This window comes from Myotis davidii, unplaced genomic scaffold (genome assembly GCF_000327345.1).
Source record: "Myotis davidii unplaced genomic scaffold, ASM32734v1 scaffold937, whole genome shotgun sequence".
In the NCBI taxonomy this organism is placed as follows: Eukaryota; Metazoa; Chordata; class Mammalia; order Chiroptera; family Vespertilionidae; genus Myotis; species Myotis davidii.
In genome coordinates, this window is record NW_006288252.1 from 506,843 (window position 1) to 530,897 (window position 24,055).

Below are 24,055 nucleotides of genomic sequence, written 5' to 3' on the forward strand. Positions count from 1 at the left end.
GCTCTGCAGGGCTACCCGGGCCTTCCTAAGTGGTGGGTCGCACAGCCTCTCCACGGGGTGCAGGCTGCAGGCACCGGGTAAAGGTGGTGGTGGGAATGGGGTGGAGGAGGAGACTGGCTGGACCCGATGCTTTCTCACTGCGGGACAGGACGTGGCTCCCCTCCCCGCAACCCCCAGCCTCAAGCAGGACCCCAACCAGTCGACCCTGCAGCCCAGCTGGGTGTCGGAGAGGCTCCCTCACACCCTCACCCTTGACCACCACGGACCCTAGTATTCACCTCCATCTGCCTGAACAGGCCCTGCCCGGCCCAGGTCCCCACTCAGCTCGCCTCCCACCGCCTTTCTCATCCTCTAGCCTGGAGGCCCTCTAAGGACAACGGCAGCATCTCATCCATTATGTGCTCAGCCCCAGCACAGAGCTGGACACAGAGGAGAGGAAAGGCGGGGAGGGGTAACAGGGACTGGGGCGGGGGGGCTATGTGAGAATCAAGTAAGGAGGGACAGACTGCTCGGGGACAGACTGCTGGGCAGGGTCCTGGGCAGCCCGATGGGGCAGGGGTCTGAGGGAGGAGGCCATGGCTGGAACCCGATTTTCAGTTGCTTCTATTACTGAGAGCTGGCGTCCCTGACCCTCCCTGCCCTCAGGACGGCAACGGTCTCCGGTCCTGCCTTGGCAGGTGTGTGTTTGATGATGGCTAGCAGGGAGCTGAGAGAGAACATCCATCAAAATACTGAGAAATGAACGGGTAAGCAGAACAGGGAGAAAAAAATCTAAACTCCCTTCAGGGTTGGAAACCATCACAGTAAACATGCCCTGTGCCCCCTCTAAAGCCTGCGGGGCACGGATGCCCACTGACCCGCTCAGGACTTTGAGACACGTGGCAGGACGGGCCGTGAGCCTCTCCCTCGATCCCTGGCTCAGCTCACCTGTGACCACGGGGAGGCCGGCACAGCCGACCAATGAACGGGAGTGAGTGCAGACACGTCAACAACCGCTTATTGGTGAGTTCTGCTATTGTACGTGGGACAAGGCAGCGGAAAGCTAAGGCCACACCGCACCTGCTCAGTGCCAGGCACCGCCGGCTCACCAAGGCCCCGGAGGGAGAAGGTCCTGAGCCTGTAGCATGGCCCGCGTCTATGGCAGCATTTCCTCCCCCTCCCTCCCCGCCTCCCCCTCTCCCTCTCACTTCCTTCCCTGCCTTCCTCTCTCCCACCTTCCTTCCCTGCCTCCCTCCCTCCCTGCCACCTTCCCTGCCTCCCTCCCTCCCTGCCACCTTCCCTGCCTCCCTCCCTCCCTGCCACGTTCCCTGCCTCCCTCCCTTCCTGCCACCTTCCCACCTTCCTCCCCTCCCTCCCACATTTGCCTCCGATGGTGCTTGCTCAGCATGTGTGCCCCCGGGAATGACGACTCCCTGGTAACTGACAGCACACCACACTTGGACTTACCCAAGGCTCACTCTCTAATGCGTTCTCCTCAGTCAGTGCTTAGGGAGTGCGAATGTTTAATTATGACGGGGACATGGAACCCTGAAGGAGAAACTGCCTACGGGTGTCAAATGCCTACGTGTCCAAATGCAGATTAAGATGGACAACTTGTCAGAAACAAGGACAGGAGAGATGGGATGGAGCCGTTATCACGTGTCAGCCGATGTCCGACAGCGACCGTTCCCTGAGGCTGTGCACTCACCGAGCCGTTCACGCAGGGGGCGTCGTCGTAGTGCAGTGCCGTCCCACTGGGGTGGGCATAGCCATTGGGGGTGCCTCCGAGGTAGGGGTTGGTGGAGATGACACGTCTGTTCATGAAGCTGAAAGACAGGACGTGAGGTAACTCCTCCCGCCGGGCAGCAAGTCTGGCCTGAGCCCTGATCTGATGCTCGGCCCATCAGAGGCTGTGCAGGGAGCCTCAGTGCCAGGAGGTGCTGGAGCCACAGCCGCACGCCCCACCTAGAGAACGCAAGGGCAGCGCACCTGCAGGACCGTGCCAGGGGCGGCCACAGTGAGTGCGACACCGCCCTGCAGGACCGTGCCAGGGGCGGCCACAGTGCGTACAACACCGCCCTGCAGGACTGGCCAGGGGCGGCCACAGTGTGTGCGACACCACCCTGCAGGACTGGCCAGGGGCAGCCACAGTGTGTGCAACACCGCCCTGCAGGACCGTGCCAGGGGTGGCCACAGTGCGTGCTAGGTACACCATTCTTATCGTCAGTGGTCTAAAGACCTCTCTGGCCCACTGACTGTTTTTGTAAATAAAGTTTTATTGGGACACAGCCTTGACCCTTCATGTAGGTACTGACAGTGGCTGCTTTCAAGACTTTACATGCCTCCTTCATGATCCTGTCCTCAAGTCAGGGACCATACGCTGCAAAACTGAAGTATTTCCCGTCCGGCCTGGGCTCTTTAGAGTTTTGTGCAACAGCGTTTCTAGAGTTCTCAGTGTCCACTCAGCGTCAGCGCCCCAGACAGCGCCCCCCCACTCTGCCCCCCTCTGGGCTGATGGAGCCCTGACAACGGGTGCCCCTCTGCTCAGAGAACATCCAAAGCTGCCGCGTGGCCTGGGGGCTCTGGGTGCCGCTTCGTGTCTGAAAGTCCCACCAGGCGCCCTCATGGCTGCTCTCACAGGCTTCCTGCCTCAGGGCCTGACCCTCCGCCTGGAGCCCTCTCCAGAGCCCCTCCCTTCCTGAGGAGCCCCCCCCCCACACACACACACCACTGTCCTCAGGTCCCCTCTCCGTCCCGATCCCGCAGAACACGGAGCTACGCGCTCACTGGCTGCTGTCCCCACCCGAAGTGGATCTTCCCACTGACGCCGGCCAGCTTCAGGGCCAGCTCTGCTCGCCTGGGACAGTGCCCGGAGCGGCTCACGGAGGCGCTGGGTGAGCGAGCAGGAGAGGGTCACTGTGAGGTGACGCGTGCCTGGGAGGAAACCCCTCAGCTCTCTCCTGGCGGGTTAAGCAAACAGGCTGCGTCTTAAGTGACTTTGTTTTCCAGCGGTGTTTCCCCGCAGGACCTCGCACTCCTCTGGCACCTGCATGAATAAGGAGACAGGACCTGCCTGTGCTGGTTTCCAGCAGGGCTGGCGCCCACAGGGGCAAGCAGGGCTGAGGGCGGGGAGCCTCGCAGCTGGCAGGAAGCGTTCAGAGGGAGCTACTGCCCTCTGCTGGGGGCAGGCGGCTGTGCACGCCTCGCTCGGCCCAGCGCACCTGACTCTAATTTATAAAATAGCTCCTCTTGCTTTTGTCTGACAAAGAAATGTATGCAATCCTCTACATTTAGGGCACATGAAGTGTGCCTAGGAAAGAGAGAAACTTAAATGTTTGAGTTTGCAATGACCGGAGTTTTCTGATTTGTGTGTAATATATACCTAAGGGTTCACATTTATGACTTGGAGGGTGTCTGGGGTCAGGCACTACGACCCGTTCTGTCATGAGAGGCAGTAACGGGAATGAGCGAAAAGCTGGCCCGAGGCCAGTCCTTTCCGTGCCGACCACCGCGCAGGGAGCACATGACACGGATCTGCTAGGTGTCGGCCCTCCCGGTGGGGGACCCTCACAGCAGGGCCGCCCGTGCGTGGTGTGTCTCCGGCTCTTGGCGCTGTGCCTGGCACTCACCGGGGCACAGATGCCAGGGAGGAGCGGGGGCCATTGGGCCTGGACGGAAGCTGACCCGCCTGGGGGACGCCGAGGGCACCTGACGCCGGGACATGAGACCGAGACGTCAGACACGCAGGCTGTCCCGGCTGGAGCAGGCCTTCGCCACACCCACCTCCTCTCACAGAGGGCACTGGGCCCACCAAGCCTGCGGCCTGAAGCGGACGGGCCAAGGCTCACCCCTGTGCTGTCTCGTTGAGGTTTTGGACGTGGTTTCCTTCTTAAGTCTCTTCTCTCGTTTCCGAGGATGCAGAAACCCAGGAAGTAAAATCAAACTTTGTTGCCAATGGACATCTAGGCAGATGTCAGCGCAGCAGATTCCTGCAGCCATGAGCTCCTCACCTGCACACCGTCAGCAGCTCATTTCAGGGCTGCACCCGCATTCCTCGCCCAGGGCGGCCTCCCGCTCCGCGTAGATGAGTGTTCCCCACTGAGCACGCGGAGCCCAGTTGCGCTCTCGGGGAGCACGCATGCTCAGGGCTTCCCCAGGGTGGGCCCACTCCCCGACGGCCCGGTGGGCACATGTGGGCTGAGGACTGACCACATCCACACCGCCGCGAACAGCCAGAAACTCTTCACTTCACGCTACATGTGACCCGGGGAAGCCCGACCTCCGATCGCACATTTCTCAGAAAGCCACATTCATGGGGGTGTGCTTCACTGACGCGTGGTGAGGAGATTCAGTCTACCTGCGCTCTGCTGACTGGATGGGCTGTTATCACAGAAAGTAATGAGTGAGCAGAGTGGCCAGTCCTTGGCGAGGTCCTGACTTTCCCACAGAGCGACGCGAGTGAGAACGAGCGCTTTCTGCTGGGGACCCTCTCGCTTTGCTGGCGATCGCCGGGCAAAGCTGTCCCAGGCTGGCTCCTCACACAGGCTCCTCAGCCCGGACAGAGGCGCCTGACGCCTCATGCGACCAAGCTATCTTCCCTCAGCCCAGCGCGTGCTGGCCGAGCGGCCAGGGCCCACAGACTTTTACAGGGAAAGTCAGTCTAGTGCAGTGGTTCTCAGCCTTGGCTGCACGTTAGAATCACCTGGGAATCTTGTTAACATCCTGATTCCTGGGCCTCATCCTCCGGAAATTCTGTTTCTTTGTGATGGGGTGGGGCCACAACATGAGTAACAAAGAAACAGAATTTCCGGAGGAAGAGGCCCAGAAATCAGGATTTTAAGAAGATTCCAGGTGATGCTAACGTGCAGCCAAGGCTGAGAACCACTGGACTGGTGCTTCATCAGAAACATCCCAGCGAGCCCAGCTGTTCTTCCACTGCCAGCGTGGCGGTGCCGAGGCCACGACAGCAGGGCAGCTCCACCGGGCCCCGCTGTGTCGACACCTCTGATGCTGATGGCGCGACAGCAAGAGGGAAACTTCTGGACGCCGCGAGGGCCTGCACCCTGGGGCCTGTGGGTGGGGCTTTGAGAAGTGCAGCTATAACTGTCTTTGCAACGATATATTAAAAAAATTCATGGTTCAAAGACCATTCTTGTATGAACAGCCTTTTAAAAAAAATGACAATTTAGATTGTAAAGGAATGTGATTAATGGCTTCAAAGACAGTCCTCACTACAGCAACGTGTAGAATCACTTCTGATTCTAGATTATTCCCCACACACACGGGTCAGCAAAGTACAGCCCACAGGCCGCATCCGGCCCCCTGCCTGTGCCTGCAAATCATGTTTTACGAAACCGTCGGCCCACTCGCTCCTGCCCCTGCAGAGCTGAGGACAGGGAACAGCGCACAAGCCAGAACGGTGACTAGCTTGCTTTTACGGGAAAAGTCGGCCGGCTCTGTTCTGAGAGAAAACGCGAGGGTTAGAAGGACAGGGCTTTCACCAACGTCTGGGTGAACGTGATGCGAAGGCAGCGTCTTCACTGTTTTCCCGACAGCCCCTGAAGGGTAAACTCATAGGAAACAGCGCGTTTGCCCGGCGCCCTGCCCGCGGGCCTTACCAGAAGGTCTGCTTGGCTGTCTGGATGATGTTGGCCGACATCTCCACGTCGATGTAGTCGTAGTGCAGGGCGCCGGGGTCTGTGGAGGACCCCGTCTCTGCCAGCAAGACGCCGATCCACCGGCCCATGTCTTCCGAGGACGCCGCCTGTGTGTGAGGGGAGGCGTGTGTCACTTGATTAGGGAAGAGTTTCAACAGGTTCAGAGTGTCGGCACAGAGATCACACAGACGGGACGGCGTGGGACCCGAGGCTCGTGCGAGTGAGTCGTGGAGGAAGGGGAGGGCTGCCGAGCCGCGGGACCCGTTCTGCATTCAGCCCGAGCCTTCGAGCCGGAATGACTGGACCCAGGACGTGGAAACCTGGGTCCTGCAACGCCTGCCGCTATGGGGAGGGCACTGGGGGGAGGACGTGGGACTTACTGTGCTAGCCAAGGCTCAGCCAAATGAAGCTGCTGACAAAGCCTCGCTAATGTGACAACAAAACCCGGCCCGGAAAAGCAGCGCCGCCTGTGCTGGCCCAGCCTGAGGATGGGGCTGGCGCTCCCTGCGGGCCTCGGGCTCCCGTGGCCGGGCCGGGAATGCACTTCCTTCCCTTCAGTGGAGGCATGACACGTGCTCCCCTCCTGTCGGCTGTGCTGGGGGGTGCAACCGTGGGCAGTCACGGGCTGTGGGCGCCGTTTCTCCGGGCGCTTACAGGCTCCCAACCCTGACTCTGCCCTTCATGTGCAATCTGACTACAGCTCAGCCGATGCCCTAACCACTGAGCCCGGCCAGGGCCCAAGGGGAGGGTGGAAGTAGGCGTCTGAGGCTGTTTAATGGCCTTTCCCTCTTCAGCGAGCCGGCTCCAGAAAGGCAGCCGCCGGAATCGGGTGCGCACGGAGCCAGGGCTCCTGGAAACCCAGGTCCCAGTGTCCACACATGCGGCTCGCTCTGCACACTCACTCCGCCTGGAGCCGCATGGGCCCTGCAGGACGAGGGAGGACAGCGCCCTCTGGAGGCCGTCACTGCGAGAAGTTCTGCTGGGAACACTGAAGCAAGGCCTGGCAGGGACAGGACAGGAGGTGCTGGGGCCCAGGCTCCTTGCAGGGCTCAGCAGAAGCGGGCACAGGGCGCGGCCCGGGGCCCTCAGGAGGGGCCACCGCGGGACAGCAGAGACGGACACGTGGGCAGAGGGAGAGGGAGAAAGGGCATGACCCAGCAGCCGCTGCCAACTCAGCAAGGCGGGGACTCGGACGGGCAGCGGCTTCGGGAAGGAAGGTCGTCCTACCTCCAGCACGGCCACCTCCTGCCCGTTGCGGAGCAGCCGGAAGGTCAGCGGGTGCCTGGAGTCCAGCCCGGGGATCACCTCGCAGCCGCGGAGAGGGATGGACACCAGGTGGGTCTTCAGGTCGGTCCTGTCCTTGTGCAGGATGAGCTTGTTGTCCTTGACCCTGCACCAGCGCTCCCGCCAGCGGTTGTTGGAGAGCACGTTCAGGTGGCCTGCGGTGACAGGGCGGCTCAGCTCCGGGAGAGGCACCAGGGCAGGAAAACCCACGGATGGACCCCCACCGCGTCTCAGGCAAATTCACACACACAGGAGGGCCGTCACGGTGACAGCTGGAGAGCTGTGATTTTGAATTTGTACATGACATGTGTCTGATACATTTATAAGGAAGAAAACTCTACAGACAGTCCTCGGGTTACGTGGGACTCGACGTATGTCATTTCGTGGTTATGTCACCATCTCCCGTTTATTTATAAAATAAAAAGTTCCGGCCCTAACCGGTTTGGCTCAATGGATAGAGTGTCGGCCTGCGGCCTCAAGGGGCCCAGGTTCGATTCTGGTCAAGGGCATGTACCTTGGTTGTGGGCACATCCCCAGTAGGGAGTGTGCAGGAGGCAGCTGATTGATGTTTCTAACCATTACTGCTGTGTGTGTGCTCCATGTGAGTGACGTAGGTGCTCATGTAGGTGGGTTCCAACTTACGGCGAAAATCGCGTTACGTCGTAGGAACGGATCTCCCACGTAACCCGAAGACCCACTGTACTAAAGCCCACAGTCAGCCGTGAGGGCTGACCGGCTGAGCAACGGTGTGAGGACCACGAATGCCTGCCTGTGGCTTCGGCCCCATCTGCGCATGAACCCCGCTGAGAGCCCACTTTTTGGACACTTGAAAAGTGACCGCCAACTGCAGCCATCGTCAGAGTCTGCGGCATGAAAGACAGTGGCCTGGGGACCAAGGTGGCGATACGTAAGGAGATCTGGAGTCATGACTGCTCTCGAGCACCCGAAGCTGCTGGGGCACAAGGTGGCCCCTCCTGAGGGTCCTGGGCCAGAGCCCTGCCCTGGAGGGAGAGGCTCAGGGCCATTCCTCAGGGGCCTTGAGGCGGGAAACGTCTCCAGCCGGGGAGGCCGGGGAGGCTGGGGTCTGGCCAGGAGGGAGCGTGAGAAATCAACACTTGAACCACCCAGGGACCCAGTGACAGCCAACCTGGGACTCTGTCCTAGGAACCTGGCCCTGATGCAGGTGGCAGAGCTCCAACAGGGAAGTGGGAGGGCAGGGGCTGTCTCAGTGGCTGCCGCACACACGTTAACACAGTCCTGCCCACGGCAGCTGCTCAGAAAATGCGGATGAAACACAGATGTGGAGACGGTCCTCAGTGAGACCGGGTGACCCTGGTCTGGGACACGGAGCCTCATGAGAAACCCTGGCTTGATTACTTTAGCCGAGAGGAATGGCTGACCACAGTGCCTTCATGTCTGGCCATGTTCACATCTGTCCCTCACAGGCCAACAGCCCTGCACGCTCTCAGTTTAAATGCTTAAAGGACGTCGGGAGACCTTCCTGGGGTCAAACGTGAAGAGCCACGGAGCTCACGTCAAACCCCTGCAGTCTCTTCTAACAAGCAGCGCAAGTTTGAAACAACTCCCCCCGCACCATCCCCAGCCTCACTCCCAAGAGCCGCGTGACGAGGCCGAGGGGCCGCGACTCGGGACGACACGCGCGGCTCCTGCAGCTCACACGGCTCAGGGGGCTCCCGGGACTCCTGCACTCCCGAGGCTCGGGGGGCTCCTGCAGCTCACAGGGCTCGGGGCTGTCTTACCGCAGGTGGGCACGTCCTCCTCGGCGGAGGAGGTCTGCTCATCGGTCGATGGTTTTTTCTTTCCCAAACCGATGATCTTGGTGATTTTCTTCCCAGTGACTTTAGATACGGTCCCCTTGCCCTCTGATTTGGAACTTTTTTTCCTCTTGACTGTCAAGAATAACGACAACACAAAAGCATGTTGAGTTATAGACCTTACACTGAAAGACAGTGAAACACAGCATATGCCACAGCCATTGGCTTGTCCCCGGTCTTACTCACTGAGCACCCGCTGTAGGCCGCCATCGGAGTGCTGGCTCAGTGAGGCACCAGTGAGCCACACCGACGACCTCCCCCTGTGTGCCCTGCTCGGTGGGACACGCGAAGCTGCCCCGGGACTGCTGCCAAGACCTCAGCTCCCCGGGCTCGATCGGCGGCGGCACCAGCAGGGTAGTCACGAATCCCCCAGAATCGCGGTGCACTGGCGCGTTACGAGGGCATATCCTTCCCCTTGAGCGCAGGAGCAGGAGCCACAGACCCGTGGCTGGACGGCAGGGCTGGCCCGCTGCCATGGGATGGAGGGGTAAGGGGAGGAGCTGTCTGCGTCGCGGCTTCCTCGGCAGCCAGCACCTGTCTGGTCACGAAGGGCTGGACGAAGAGACCTGCCTGAACCTCAGCGCACACAGTCCAGAGTGAGCCGCAGAGCGGAAGGGAGGAGAGAAGGTCAAGTGCAGGATCACCATTAACTTCCTGCAGGACCTACTCACTGAGTGTCTGCCATATACCAAGCATCGCGACAGGCAAAGAAGTGTTTAAACCAACGGCACCTTTTCAAAATATGGAAGGCTGCTCTGCCTTAAAGAGCCCAGGGGAATGCTGGGTACGACTTATCCACTCTCATGCACAGCGAGACGCACTCGCTCCGCAGAGGCTACTGTGGGGGACCTGGGAGCAGAAGCCATGGCGTGGGCTACGCCTGGACAACCAGGCGGGAACCTGAGATTGTATGTTGGTCTCCCCCAGGGCAAACCTCAAAGATAGGTTTCCCGGCTGTGATTACACATAATGGGGCCTGTGGCCGACAGAGAACGCCTCCACCGAGTGACTTCCGGCGCAGAGACGAACATTACACCCAGACGCGTCTGGCAGAAAATCACACAGCAGAGCAGGGGCCGAGCCTCAGGCTGACCCCGGTCACATCACCACAGCCAGAAACGGGGTCCCGAGACCCAGCGGCCGGCTTGCTGTCTGGCTGCAGGTGACGGCATCTGCCTCTAGCGGCAGGTGCTGGGGGCAGTGGGCAGAGGCTCACCTGGAGCCAGGCCCCCGGGCAGGCAGAGGCTGCAGGCTTCCACGGGGGAGACTCCCTGCCTCACAGACCCCTCCTCTCAGCCCAGCCCCCACGCTGGGGAGGACATCATGTAGCGGAATGGGCTTGTCTTCGGAAGCTCTAAGGAGCTCTCAGACCTCAGACACAAGAACAAACAACTCAATGAAAACACGGGCAGAGGATGTGATGGCTTTTCACCAAAGAGGACGCCTGGATGGCAAACAAGCTGGTTAGACTTGGTCAGCGTGTGGGTCATGGGCAGAGGCACAGTAAAGCCGGCTGCACAGCGCTGCACGGCTATTCAAGCGGCCAACGCAGGGACCGGCACAACAGAGCGCCACCAAGGCTGGTGAGCGGCACGCGGCCAAGCGCCCTGCTGCCAGGCATTAACCGGGAGAAAGGAAAACGTGTCCACAGCGCTTCGCTCCCCTGGCGCCGAGCTGCCAGCACCAGCCCTCTCCCGTGGGCGCGGTGAGCCGGCCGCGCCACGTCTGCGCTGACCTCCTGCTCGGACCCTGAGCACCTGCACGCGGGGCTCCCCAGTGCCTGAGGCTGAGTCAGAGACGCCAGACCGAAAGGCTCGGCTGTGGACTCCACGCACAGGACGTGCTGGGGAAGGACAGAACACAGACCCGCAGCTGCCAGGAGCGGGGGTGGGGGGACAGAGGAGCACAGGAGCCCCTGGGGTCAAAACTGCTCCATGTCTCGACGGTGCGGATGGTGACCCACCAGTATGTGTTTGTCAAAACGCAAAGAACTGTATGCCAACAAGGTGCTGTCACCACGTGACGCACACGCCACAGGGCTGGGAAGCACCCCGGTTCACACAGCAGCATCCGCGCAGCCCAGGGTGGGAACACAGATGCCCCTCCACAGATGAATGACGGCAGAATGTGGTCTGTAGCACAACGGACTATTGCTCAGCCTTGGAGAGGAAGGGGATCCTGACACCGGCTCCCTGGGCGGACCTGAGGGCATCGCGGTGAGCGAGGTGAGCCAGCCACAGGCCAAGCTCTGTGGTTCCATGATGCGAGGTCCCTAAGGAGTCAGACCCACGGGACAGCAGGCACCCCAGGCACCGTGGGAGTGGCTGCAGGCCTGGAGAACGGGGAGGGCAGGAATGTTTAATGGGGACAGTTGCAGTTTGGGAAGATGGAAGGTTCTGGAGAGGATGGTGAACTGGCGGCACAGCAATGCGAATGTGCCTAAGGCCACTGGACTGGACACTTAACAATGGTCAGGGGGTAAATTTTTGTTATGTGTATTTTACCACAATTTAAAATCATTTCTATAAATGCACGTAAAATACATCTGCAGAATTTTTTTTAAAAGGGACTTCAGAAACCTGCACGTCAGGCCTCCTCATTTGAAAGATGGGGAGCGGAACTCATCACGGAAACGGTCCCGATGGGTCCGAGGCCGCTGCGGGGTGGGCACGTGGCTCCGCTCATCACCCAAAGCCCTTCCCGGAGGATCACTTCCCGGGACAAACCACGTCAGGAAATGCCTGCTGAGCCACCTTTAAACTCCCGCCGGCACCGTCGGGCCACAGGAACCCTGGCCCGGCCGCAGGCACCGGAGCCTCAGAGGGCTCCTGCTCCCCAGAGGGCCTTCTCGGATCGGTCAGTGCGACCAGGACGGTGACACGCGAGTGACCGAACCTCCAAGGAGACGTGCCCGCAGCCAGAGTTTGCAGAACGGGCCGCAGCGTTTCGGATTCTGGTTTCTGTTTCGGGCAGAACTCACCTTGTTCTTTCCCGTTACACACGGCGACTCCGTTCTCCATGACACCCTCCCCGTCCGAGCTTGGTCTCTCCGAGGACAGTTTCTGCAAGGAAGAGGAGGACGGGGTTATTCTCACAAGGTCGCATTGGCCAAGTGGCACCATGGATCGCTCCAAAGTGATCTCAGAGCGGAAAGAAATTCCCAGCGATCCAGGACAGCTAGGGCTCCACGGCCGCACGGACAGGCTGGGTGCCTGTTACCAAAAGCTTGAAAGACACCAAAAGAGCAAAGAAAAAAGCCACTGAGGTAACCAGCGCGTGCTACAGTGCCTGACATTCATTCACCTCCCTCTTCCTCAGTAATTAAAAAAACGCTAGGGCTACAGAAAACTCCCCTCACCAAACCAGTTATGCTTCCAGAAATGAACACTGCGTTGCCCACTTAATTTCCTCCCATGAATAATGGGCAAGCGTCAAGTGTCTGTTTGTGACAAATATGCTCCGAGGATGCACAGTCGGGCGGCTGTCAAACCCTCAAGGGCACCGGAGGACTTGGCCGGTTGGTCCAGCACCTGACGTCAGGGCACAGTCGGGACTGTCACTTGGCATCTGAAGCAGAGGCACGTGGGGGCGGCAGGAGAGGGTCATGGGACATGGTGACGGGAGGAGTCTGGGCTCTGGGTGGTGAGCACACAATACAACATGCAGATGATGCATATAGAGTTGCACGCCTGGAACCTATATGATTGTATTAACCAATGTCACCCCAATAAATTCAATAGAAATCTAAAAAGCAGCAGCACTGCTGAGAGCTGGAACCCCTGCATTCCAACCGGAGGAGCTGTGGAGTCACAGCGGGGGGCACAGGATTCAGCCCGCCCCGATCCCCTGCACTGTCCCCCATGCCACAGAGACTGCCAGCCGCAGGCGGATGCTGGGGCGCGGCACGTACACGCCACCTCAGGAGAGGGCCGGGCCGTGCTGGCCCAGGACAGCGGGCGGTGTCTGCATCGCGCGAGGTGCTGCAACAGCCACGGGAAGGAGCCAGTGGCATCCCGTGGGAACCTGGTATGTGCCGACCGCTAGTGACAGGGCGGATGAGAGCTGGCGCTGCCCAGCTCCCAGGCCGGGAAGTGCTCATGGGAACCAGGTCAGCAGGTCTGGGCGGGCATAGTACAGCCTCAGAAACCACGCTAAGTGAAGGGTGCCACCAGTCCCGTGGGAGTGGGTGAGAGAGAAACCCTGATGCACGCTGATGGGAAGTGAAACCGGACCAGCCTTTCTGAATGGCAATTCACTTAGCAACACGAGTCAAATCTTAAAATCAATCCTCCCCTTTGATCTGGTAACCTAGCTTCTAGGGGTCTATTTTCAGGTAACAGAGCAGCAGCAAAGACAAAACGATGCCAGTTATTTTTTGGCCAACAATCAGGAGTTAAATTTGAAAGGGGGTGGAATATGATAGTAGAGTCATATGATTTCATATTATTCAGCTGCTAAAAGTGCAAAAACGGTTGTTGCTTGTTATTAGTTTTCAAAAGCCTGGAAAATTGATAATATTATAAAGGCAAGAAAAAAAAGGGCAGCATAATATGATTATGCATCAGAATATCTAAACTATAAAAGAAACACGTGAGCTGGTTAAAAAAATGCCATGTTGGGAGGAGCTGCATCCCGTGTGGTGGGTTCGTGGGCGACCGTATTCCTGCCATCTGTGTTTCTCTGAGCTGCCTGAGTTTTCCACAGCAAGCAGGTGTTCGCTCGTAATAAGAAAAAGAAAAGAGAGAGAGAGACAGGCCTGCAGTATCAGGATGAGGGCTGTGATAGGGTTAATTTTGTGTCAACTTGGAAGGTGTTTTTGGATGAGACTAATTTGTTGTTGTTGTTAATCCTCACCCCAGAATATTTTTTTCCATTGATTTTGAAGCGAGTGGAAGGGAGGGAGGGAGAGGGCGAGAAATAGAGAAACATCGACATGAGAGAGACACATCCATCGGTTGCCCTCTGGATGCACCCCAATAGGGCCAGGGACTAAATCTGCAACCCAGGTATGTGCCCTTGACTGGGACTCAAATCCATGACCTGTCAGTGTGCAGGCCAACACTAACCACTGAGCTTACCAGCCAGGGCTAACATTTAAATCCGTGAACGCTGAGTAACGCAGACGGTGCTCCCTACTGTGGGGGCCTCACCTCATCGGCTGAAGGCCTGCATACCACTAAAAGGCCAGCCTCCTGAGCAAGGGAGAATTCTGCCAATGGCCTCAGACTTCACCTGCTGGCCTACGCTGCAGACTTTGAACATGCCATCCTCCATAATCACATGAGCCAATTCCTTACGATAAATCTTACACATAAAAAATTCCTTACGTAAATCACATATAAATACACACACATGCACATATACATAAGTACATACATGTACATGCACACACACCACTAGTTGTTTCCCTGGAGAACCCTAAGTAAGAAGGGACACGAAGGCTCTGTTCACTGGCAGGGGCTACACAGGGAGGGCTCGGAGAGTCCCTGGGCCACAGCCACCGACAGGAGCTGCGTGCGGGAAGCCCGGAGTCTCCATGGAGAGGAGCTCTGTGTAGGGACGATCAGAGCGAGCTGGGTGTGTGGCATGATAGTGACAGGCTCACACGTTTCTGACAAGAAGGGCTGGCCCTGCCCCCCTGCGGGGCCGTCACTGGGCCCTTCTACAAGGAACATGGGCACAGAGCGGACGGCACAGGGGGCGCGGCCTGGCCTACTGGGATACAGCCTGGGGAGGGGCACTTGGGCAGTGCCTGCTGTATTCCGGGATACAGACCTGAGTTCAGATTCCACGCTGCCACGTGACAGCCGGGTGACCTGGAACAGGGCCCTAACAGCTCCCACCCACTTCTTCACCTGTAGTTGGGAAGAAGACGGCCAACCGCGCAGCCTGTGAACGGCCAGCTCCAGCCGCGCGTGGGCACTGGAAACGCACTGGAAAGGCACAGGAAGCAGGACAGCAGTCTCTCCTCTTTCCCAGCTGGAGTGCGGAGACGCTCAGGGTGCACTGGGCCTGTGAGGAGGCCCACCCTCCGGAGCAGCACACGCCCTTACCTTCTCCAGCTCTGCCTTGTGCACCGGGGAGCCTGGTGGCGGGGGACACTCGGCGTCCACGGGCCCGCTGCAGCCGCTGTAGACCTCTCGGATCACCTGCAATGAGCGCGGACATGTTGAGTGCATCCAAACACAGAGACACTCCACGAGGGGAGGAAGCCTGAGAGGAACAGAGGCACGTGGTGTGGCCGGAAACCCGCAGGTCACAGCACCTGGGTTTCAGCTCCAGGCCGCCAGGCCACCCTCTGTTCATTCATTCGCCCATTCACTGACGGTCTACCCACTCCCGGTGCTGACCTAGGTCCTGGTCACAAAAGAACACGTATGCGAGGGTTCGGCTCCAGGAAGAGTTTGGTGCCATCGTGAACAATGAGCGTCACCAGAAACGCAGGCGCCGTGGGGCAGCGGTAGGGGCGGCAAAGAGCAGGGTGGCCTTTAGCCGCAGGCGCAGCTGACTCAGAGCAAGAGGCCACGAGAGGCCTTGCTGGGAGGACACTAAGCTGCGTCCCCAGCCCCCCTGCAGTCGCAGGGTCCCCTCCATCTGGCCTGAGCTGCGCAGGGCGGGGCGCTGACGGTGGGGGGGGGGGGAGGGCGGGGGGGGGGGGGGGGTAAGCAGTAAATGAGATCAGTCCTGGGGAGACAGAGCGCACATTCTTCCCACAGAAAAGTGAGCAGGTGAGTCTTTCAAAATGTCCCCGTTCCTTTTGGAACTAAGCTGCAACTTGAGTTCAACCCAAGTGCCTCTGCACGGAAAAGCACCGCCCGTCCGGAGAGCGTGCAGCCCTCGGGGCGTCTCCGCGCCACTGGCTGCCCTGCTGGGACCGCGGCCAGGGACGCACAGGCCAGGACAGTCTCCAGCCATTTGGCTGCTCAGCTGTTCTATGCAAAAAAAGAAGAAAAAACACTACAAAAAAGGAGCATGTCCACATCTGAGACCAAACCAGGAGAGAGACAGCAAAGACCCGAGAGCCTGCGGGTTTGTCCCGTGGAAGCTGCGAGCGATGCACGCCACCCGGCGCAGCGCCTGCCACGCGCCTCGCAGGGGAAACAGGCAGCTCCCTTTCTCTTTCTCTTTCTCGCTAATTTCACTACTTTTCCTAGGTCTTGGTTTCCTCACGTCCCCACTGCGCTCACCAAGCCTTTAGTTCAGAAGGCAAAGCTTCATGTGATCTAAAAACAAGATGTGGTCTTTTCTCCAGGGCAGCGATTTTCAACCTTTTTCGTCTCGTGGCGCACACAGACGAATTACTAAAATTCTGCAGACCCCGAACAGTAGACTATATTTTTTGCCCATCTGACAAAAAAAATAGGTATAATTCTGATTCATTCACACCGGATGGCTATTGCCGTGTTGGCTGCTGTTGTTTTTATGACGATCGACGGGAAAGGCAGGGCCTGAGTGGTCCTCATGGCCCCGGAGTAACGGCTGCTCTGGGGAAGAGTAGAATACAATAGGGACTCCTGGGCGCTTGTCACAGACACGGGGGTTAAGCCCCAAGTCTGCCGCTTCCTCCATACGTGGGGCTGAGCAATCTGGACTTTGGGCCTAACCTCCTCCCTCCCGGAGGCACACAGACCCCTGGGGCTCCCCGGAACTTGAGCTCTCCCTGTCACAGCGTTAGTGACCGTGTGCAGTTAGACAAGCCAGCGGGGAGGGCGCCAGGTGTTCTGCAGGAGAAGGCTGACCCAGACCTGCCGCAGAGGCCGGTGTGGCAGAGCCTCTCTCTGCCTGTGTCCGTGAGGGCCCACGCGGCTCCTGCCCGCCTCCCGGTGTGGGCCTGTGGGCGTGACCGCGGAGGACAGTGCCCTTTCTCTCAGCGAAGCAGGACCCATCCTTCCACACTCGGCTCAGGTCTCACATGACCAGGAAGCCCGCTCTGCCTGCCCAGGGGGAATAGGGTCTGCTGCTTCTCCACGCACCACACCAGCCACGCGTCTTCCACCAGACGCGGGCCCCGAGCGCGGCCTGTGCAGTCTGTCCTGCTGTAAGCTGTGCTCATCCCCTGCGCTGGCTGCTCCTCCTTAGGTCGGCTTCCCACGCCCAGCTCTAACGGCAACTAAAGAAAGTGATTAAAGAGACAAGGAGGGACGGAGAGGCAACTCGACCTGGAATTCCCGATGGGAAACGAAGGAATGAGTGGAAAGCAGAAGCAGAGACCTGCCGTCGCCTGGTCGCTAAGTCCGTGTGACCAACTCCCAGTCCTCTGCTTGGGTTTTGGAAATCCTCAGGGAAAAGACTTTTTCAAAAGGGGGAGGGGCCGCAGCACCAATACAGCACCCGCCCCCCCAGCTGTGCTGTCACTAGTGTCACACTCGCTCCAGGTCACGTTCTGTCCCCGGCTCTGCCTGCTTCCCAACAGGTCCCATTGGCCGGCAGAGGCTCGGGGAACTGAGGGGTCCCTGAGGTCACCAGATGAGGACACTCAGCCACCGAGTTCATTGACGCAGTCACCGTTCCTGGCTCAGCCGCACATCTGTAAATGCCACACTCAGTCTCCCTCCCTTCCCTGCTGCAGCTTACCTCCTGCGCGGCACGTGCGCAGTGCCGGCATTCCGTGCACCAGAGACCCAGACAACCTGGGCCACACGGGGGTTATTCGAGGCATCGGGCATCATGAGATGATGAACCTTTCCCCAGACTAACCCACAGTTATACCCCAGGCACAGAGAAAGGGCCTCCCCCCTGTTCTATGGGCCAGCGCTCTTCCCCGTTCTATGGACCAGGGTTCCCCTCCCTATTCTATGGGCCAGGGTTCCCCTCCCTGTTCTATGGACCAGCGCTCTCCCCCTGTTCTATGGGCCAGCGCTCTCCCCCGTTCTCTGGGCCAGCGCTCTCCCCCGTTCTATGGGCCAGCGCTCTCCTGCGTTCTTCGGGCCAGCGCTCTCCCCCGTTCTATGGGCCAGCGCTCTCCTGCGTTCTTCGGGCCAGCGCTCTCCCCCGTTCTATGGGCCAGCGCTCTCCTGCGTTCTTCGGGCCAGCGCTCTCCCCCGTTCTATGGGCCAGCGCTCTCCTGCGTTCTTCGGGCCAGCGCTCTCCCCCGTTCTATGGGCCAGCGCTCTCCTGCGTTCTTCGGGCCAGCGCTCTCCCCCGTTCTATGGGCCAGCGCTCTCCTGCGTTCTTCGGGCCAGCGCTCTCCCCCGTTCTATGGGCCAGCGCTCTCCTGCGTTCTTCGGGCCAGCGCTCTCCCCCGTTCTATGGGCCAGCGCTCTCCTGCGTTCTTCGGGCCAGCGCTCTCCCCCGTTCTATGGGCCAGCGCTCTCCTGCGTTCTTCGGGCCAGCGCTCTCCCCCGTTCTATGGGCCAGCGCTCTCCTGCGTTCTTCGGGCCAGCGCTCTCCCCCGTTCTATGGGCCAGCGCTCTCCTGCGTTCTTCGGGCCAGCGCTCTCCCCCGTTCTATGGGCCAGCGCTCTCCTGCGTTCTTCGGGCCAGCGCTCTCCCCCGTTCTATGGGCCAGCGCTCTCCTGCGTTCTTCGGGCCAGCGCTCTCCCCCGTTCTATGGGCCAGCGCTCTCCTGCGTTCTTCGGGCCAGCGCTCTCCCCCGTTCTATGGGCCAGCGCTCTCCTGCGTTCTTCGGGCCAGCGCTCTCCCCCGTTCTATGGGCCAGCGCTCTCCTGCGTTCTTCGGGCCAGCGCTCTCCCCCGTTCTATGGGCCAGCGCTCTCCTGCGTTCTTCGGGCCAGCGCTCTCCCCCGTTCTATGGGCCAGCGCTCTCCTGCGTTCTTCGGGCCAGCGCTCTCCCCCGTTCTATGGGCCAGCGCTCTCCTGCGTTCTTCGGGCCAGCGCTCTCCCCCGTTCTATGGGCCAGCGCTCTCCTGCGTTCTTCGGGCCAGCGCTCTCCCCCGTTCTATGGGCCAGCGCTCTCCTGCGTTCTTCGGGCCAGCGCTCTCCCCCGTTCTATGGGCCAGCGCTCTCCTGCGTTCTTCGGGCCAGCGCTCTCCCCCGTTCTATGGGCCAGCGCTCTCCTGCGTTCTTCGGGCCAGCGCTCTCCCCCGTTCTATGGGCCAGCGCTCTCCTGCGTTCTTCGGGCCAGCGCTCTCCCCCGTTCTATGGGCCAGCGCTCTCCTGCGTTCTTCGGGCCAGCGCTCTCCCCCGTTCTATGGGCCAGCGCTCTCCTGCGTTCTTCGGGCCAGCGCTCTCCCCCGTTCTATGGGCCAGCGCTCTCCTGCGTTCTTCGGGCCAGCGCTCTCCCCCGTTCTATGGGCCAGCGCTCTCCTGCGTTCTTCGGGCCAGCGCTCTCCCCCGTTCTATGGGCCAGCGCTCTCCTGCGTTCTTCGGGCCAGCGCTCTCCCCCGTTCTATGGGCCAGCGCTCTCCTGCGTTCTTCGGGCCAGCGCTCTCCCCCGTTCTATGGGCCAGCGCTCTCCTGCGTTCTTCGGGCCAGCGCTCTCCCCCGTTCTATGGGCCAGCGCTCTCCTGCGTTCTTCGGGCCAGCGCTCTCCCCCGTTCTATGGGCCAGCGCTCTCCTGCGTTCTTCGGGCCAGCGCTCTCCCCCGTTCTATGGGCCAGCGCTCTCCTGCGTTCTTCGGGCCAGCGCTCTCCCCCGTTCTATGGGCCAGCGCTCTCCTGCGTTCTTCGGGCCAGCGCTCTCCCCCGTTCTATGGGCCAGCGCTCTCCTGCGTTCTTCGGGCCAGCGCTCTCCCCCGTTCTATGGGCCAGCGCTCTCCTGCGTTCTTCGGGCCAGCGCTCTCCCCCGTTCTATGGGCCAGCGCTCTCCTGCGTTCTTCGGGCCAGCGCTCTCCCCCGTTCTATGGGCCAGCGCTCTCCTGCGTTCTTCGGGCCAGCGCTCTCCCCCGTTCTATGGGCCAGCGCTCTCCTGCGTTCTTCGGGCCAGCGCTCTCCCCCGTTCTATGGGCCAGCGCTCTCCTGCGTTCTTCGGGCCAGCGCTCTCCCCCGTTCTATGGGCCAGCGCTCTCCTGCGTTCTTCGGGCCAGCGCTCTCCCCCGTTCTATGGGCCAGCGCTCTCCTGCGTTCTTCGGGCCAGCGCTCTCCCCCGTTCTATGGGCCAGCGCTCTCCTGCGTTCTTCGGGCCAGCGCTCTCCCCCGTTCTATGGGCCAGCGCTCTCCTGCGTTCTTCGGGCCAGCGCTCTCCCCCGTTCTATGGGCCAGCGCTCTCCTGCGTTCTTCGGGCCAGCGCTCTCCCCCGTTCTATGGGCCAGCGCTCTCCCCCTGTTCTATGGGCCAGCATTCCCCTCCCTGTCCTACGGGCCTGCTGGCGGGAGTACTGCAGTATTTCATGAAACTGTGTCTACTCTGAACTCCACTTACAGCCACACCGCCTGCAGAGCTCATGAAGTACTAAAGGGTTAGAACCCTATGCTGTGAATAGCTACGAATGAGGTTTGGTGCTGCTGACTTCATTTTAAAGGGCCATGTCCTGTGAGAAGTTCAATATGTATTTAAAAGAATTGAATCCAAACTCAGAATCACCAATCCTTCACAAACCAAATTGTTTTATGTTCTGTGGTATTTCTGTTTGCTTTCAACTTGAGCCCTCGTCTCCAGAAACACAGCCTCTGCACATTTTTAAGGAAACCTGACCACTCGGCTTCTGGGAATGCTGCTCTGTCTTCTGACTGACCCTACAAAATGGCTCATGTTTTTGGCATCTGTACACACACACACGCGCGCACACACAGACACACACACACACACACAGTCAGTGAGTCCTGGCGCGAGCTGCTGGTCGTGGAAGTTGCAGACCAAACGGAGAGAAACCAACCTGGCAGGACTCCGGAAGTGTGTGTCGAGTCACTCAACAGTCCTCACGCTCTCACCCTGACAAAGGGTGTGCGCCTCACTCAGAAGATACCGAATGGTTACGCTAAAGCCACATTTCAAAATCTGGAAAGCCTAGAGAGTAAGCTGATGACAATAGGGGGTAACTCAGCTTGTATGGATACGAAAGGGTCACAGCCTACACGTAAGAGTTAACACGACATAAAGCTATTAGAAGGAAACATGGGCAGAAATCTTCAGGGCCTTGGATTAAACAACAGTTTCTTAGCTTTGACATAAAAGCACTACAAAGGAATGAAATGCTGACACACATGACAACATGGATGACCCCTGAAAACTCACTGCTAAGTAAACAGAACCCGTCGGGAGGGAAAGGAGTGCGTGTACACAGACGGGAGAACAGGCAAGTGGGTGAGGATAGAGGAGAGGTGGCCTGGGGCTGGGCAGGCAGTGACTGCTCCGTAGTGAGTATGGATTTTCTCCTTGGGGTGATGAAATGTTCTGAAACTAGATTAATGGTGATGGTTACACAACTGTGAATATACTAAAAACAATGAGTCATACTTTAACAGGGCAAACTGTGTGGTGTACCTAAATAAAGCTGATATAAAAAATTATTGAAATAATGTATTTCTCCAAATACAATGACCAGCATGGTCACCAGGGAACCTGGCACAGCAGACAGGCTGACATAAACAAGGACACGCACAGCGCAGACGGGCACAGGCCCACCGCCCTCCACCGAACCCAGTCGGAACGCCAGGCCCACTCCGTGCTGGCTGTGCAGGTAAAGGGCTAAGCAAACATTCCTTTTAGTTCTCGAAATTCTAGAACTAAAAGCTACCATAAGGACACGCTGAACAGGGACAAGTTTAATAGAAAATTAGACACAGCTAAAAAGAGAAACAGTGAGCTGGAAGGTAACAAGAAGAAGTTGACCAGACTAAACATTTTTTTAGAAGGGGGATAGTAAATACAGGAGAAGAGAAGACGTAGGATGTAGTGAAAAGGCCTCACAGGTATTTAAGTGCCGTCAGGAGGCGGGGAGGAAATGGGGCCAAGTTATATTTGAAGAGAAATGGCTGAAATTTTTCCTGAAACTTAGAAAGATGACAACCCACAGATTTCAGGAGCCTAAGGAATCCCAAGCAGAATAAATAGAAGAGAATCTGCATCCCGGACCAATAAAGTGAAACTAGAACATCCAAGGAAGACGTGCTACAAGCAGCCTGCAGATGGGCCAGAATGTCCTGAGGAAAAGCGCCACAGTGACCGCCCTGCAGTCACCAGGACAGCCCCCGACCAAGGACCAGACGGTTCAGGTTGAGCTGTTTGCGCCTGCCTGAAAAAATACAGATTAAAACAGAGCCAGATCGGAGCAGCTGGCGGCCAGCGGCTCCGCAGCCACACGGACAACTTGCCTTCAGCCACTGCTCGGCCTGCTCCCGGCTCTGCACGGCGAGCACCAGCGGGTCCGTGCCCTGCGGCGTGATCTTCAGCTCGTGCTGCTTCTTCTTGCCGTCCTTCGGGACGTAGGTGATGCTGCAGCCCGGGAGGGGCAGCTCCATCTGCGGCTGCTGGTCCTTGGAGCTCTTGTAGCACTGCACCGACAGAGACACCACGTCAGGGCGCGGGCGCGGCGGGAACCCAGACAACGTGGCAGAACGAACACAGGAGCGTGGGCGCAGCACCCAGAGGTCAGACCACCAGGAGCGTGGGGCTGCCCGGCGATTGGAAAAGGGACCTGCAGGCTCCCGCCGGCACCTGCTCCACACCCACGCTCACCGCCGTGCATGTGAAAATGCATCTACCCAGGACCTCAGCAAAGTCTCCCGACCGTCACTGACACAGCCAGCGGGAAACCTCAGGCCCTGCGCTGAGGCTGGCGTTCTAACGGAGCTTCCTCAGTAGGTCCCCTGACTACGATTTAGGAGGTGTGCGGACATGCACGGCCCTGCACACTTGGTGTCCCTGCCTCATCCCCACCCCCCTCTCTGAAAGACAGGCGAACGACTTCAGTAAGAGCACAGATAGCAACACGTGGCGTACAGCGGTGCCTGCACAGGCTGGCCTCCTAGTCGAGTAGAGGACCCGGCATCTGGGCCCCGCTCTGTCGCTCCTGGAGCTGGGCTCTGGGCGTTTGCTACGTTTCCTGAGCCTGTTTCCTCGCTTGTAAAAGGAGTGACTGGTACTTACTGGAGTTACATGAAATGATTAGTAACAACAACATCTACTCCCAAGTAGCGAGTGTCATCATCACAGGAGGCACCTCCTGCACCTCAACCTCACAGATGCCTGTTTTGCAGAGTAAGTTAACCTGGTTTAGGACCTTCATTCAGTAACCTGTAACTCTGGTGACGTAACTTGCCAATGCCAGGTGACCGAACACGTGGCCGACCCAGGACTCCAGCCGCAACCCAGGTGAGTCCTACACTTGCCTCTAAGCCATCCCCCGAGGAATGGGTACATGAATGCCTATTTTCAGAAGTAATTATCTACAGTTCCAAAACCATGCCTCTTGAATGACACGTGGATGAAATATATCCACTTTTTAAAATATTTCAAATGATGGCTGCCCTGTCTAAAAAGGAAGAACCGTCCTAGCTGGTTTGGCTCAGTGGATAGAGCGTCGGCCTGTGGACTAAAGGGTCCCAGGTTCAATTCCAGTCAAGGGCACATGCCCAGATTGTGGGCTCGATGCCCAGTAGGGGGCATGCAGGAGGCAGCCAATCAATGACTCTCTCCCATCATTGATGTTTCTCTCTCTCCCTCTCCCTTTCTCTCTGAAATCAATAAAAATATATTTTTTAAAAAAGCTTAAAAAATAAATAAAAAGAACAAAAAATACACCCAAGCCAATAGAACTTGGATTGCTGTGAAGGTTACATGTCCCGATTTTCACCATCTGCGTAGGTGGAAGGGAAACTGAGTACAGAAAGGAACCGTTATAGCTCATGACCTGGCCACGTCCCCAGGGAGCTGATGAGCGGCCTCGGGAGGTCGCTGCGGGGACCCGGGAAGCTGCCGAGGCAGAGAGCAGCCGGGCATCTACTCAGGTGCCCTAAGAGCAAGGCCGCAGGAAGAAGCCGCAACAGACTGCCGGGCCCCTGCAGTGAGGGGGCAGGTCCTTGCGGCCTGCGGGGCCCTGGGCAGAGGGGAGCGGGCTCCGCCCAGAAGGGCAGAAAGACACTGGCAGTGGCGTGCTCCCAGGAACACTCAGGGCAGCTTGAGACCAGCTTCCTGTTTCCGCCTCCAGTTGCTGTGCTGCTCGGGCTTGGAAAGCACTGGCCTTGTTGTCCTGTTAATCTCTTCTTCAGTGTCAACAGGGGTCATCTGGGCAGTTGGCTCACAGGCCATTTTTGAACCAAAACAAAATCCCTTTATAATAAAAACCGCTAACTTTGTCTCCGCACGTGAGTGAGGACAGGCTTCCACGTGGTTTTCCATTCATTTCTTCTGAGACACTTACAGCTACTCTAAGTGGTGGGTGCTACCCCCCCCCCCCCCCCCCCC

General features: G+C 58.7%; 1 protein-coding gene across 3 annotated transcripts in view; it reads right to left on the bottom strand.

The window, feature by feature from the left end:
• Positions 1-24,055, bottom strand: part of AFAP1 (actin filament associated protein 1) — a 63,894-nt gene that overhangs the window by 15,202 nt on the left and 24,637 nt on the right. For all 3 annotated transcript variants that reach the window (XM_006760116.2, XM_006760115.2, XM_006760114.2), the window contains exons 6-12: positions 21,964-22,143; positions 14,809-14,904; positions 11,736-11,817; positions 8,681-8,830; positions 6,864-7,075; positions 5,598-5,743; positions 1,688-1,805 (exon numbers count right to left, since the gene is read on the bottom strand). In XM_006760116.2, the coding sequence (XP_006760179.1) occupies positions 1,688-1,805; positions 5,598-5,743; positions 6,864-7,075; positions 8,681-8,830; positions 11,736-11,817; positions 14,809-14,904; positions 21,964-22,143 (984 nt within the window). The remainder of the gene's footprint in view (positions 1-1,687; positions 1,806-5,597; positions 5,744-6,863; positions 7,076-8,680; positions 8,831-11,735; positions 11,818-14,808; positions 14,905-21,963; positions 22,144-24,055) is intronic.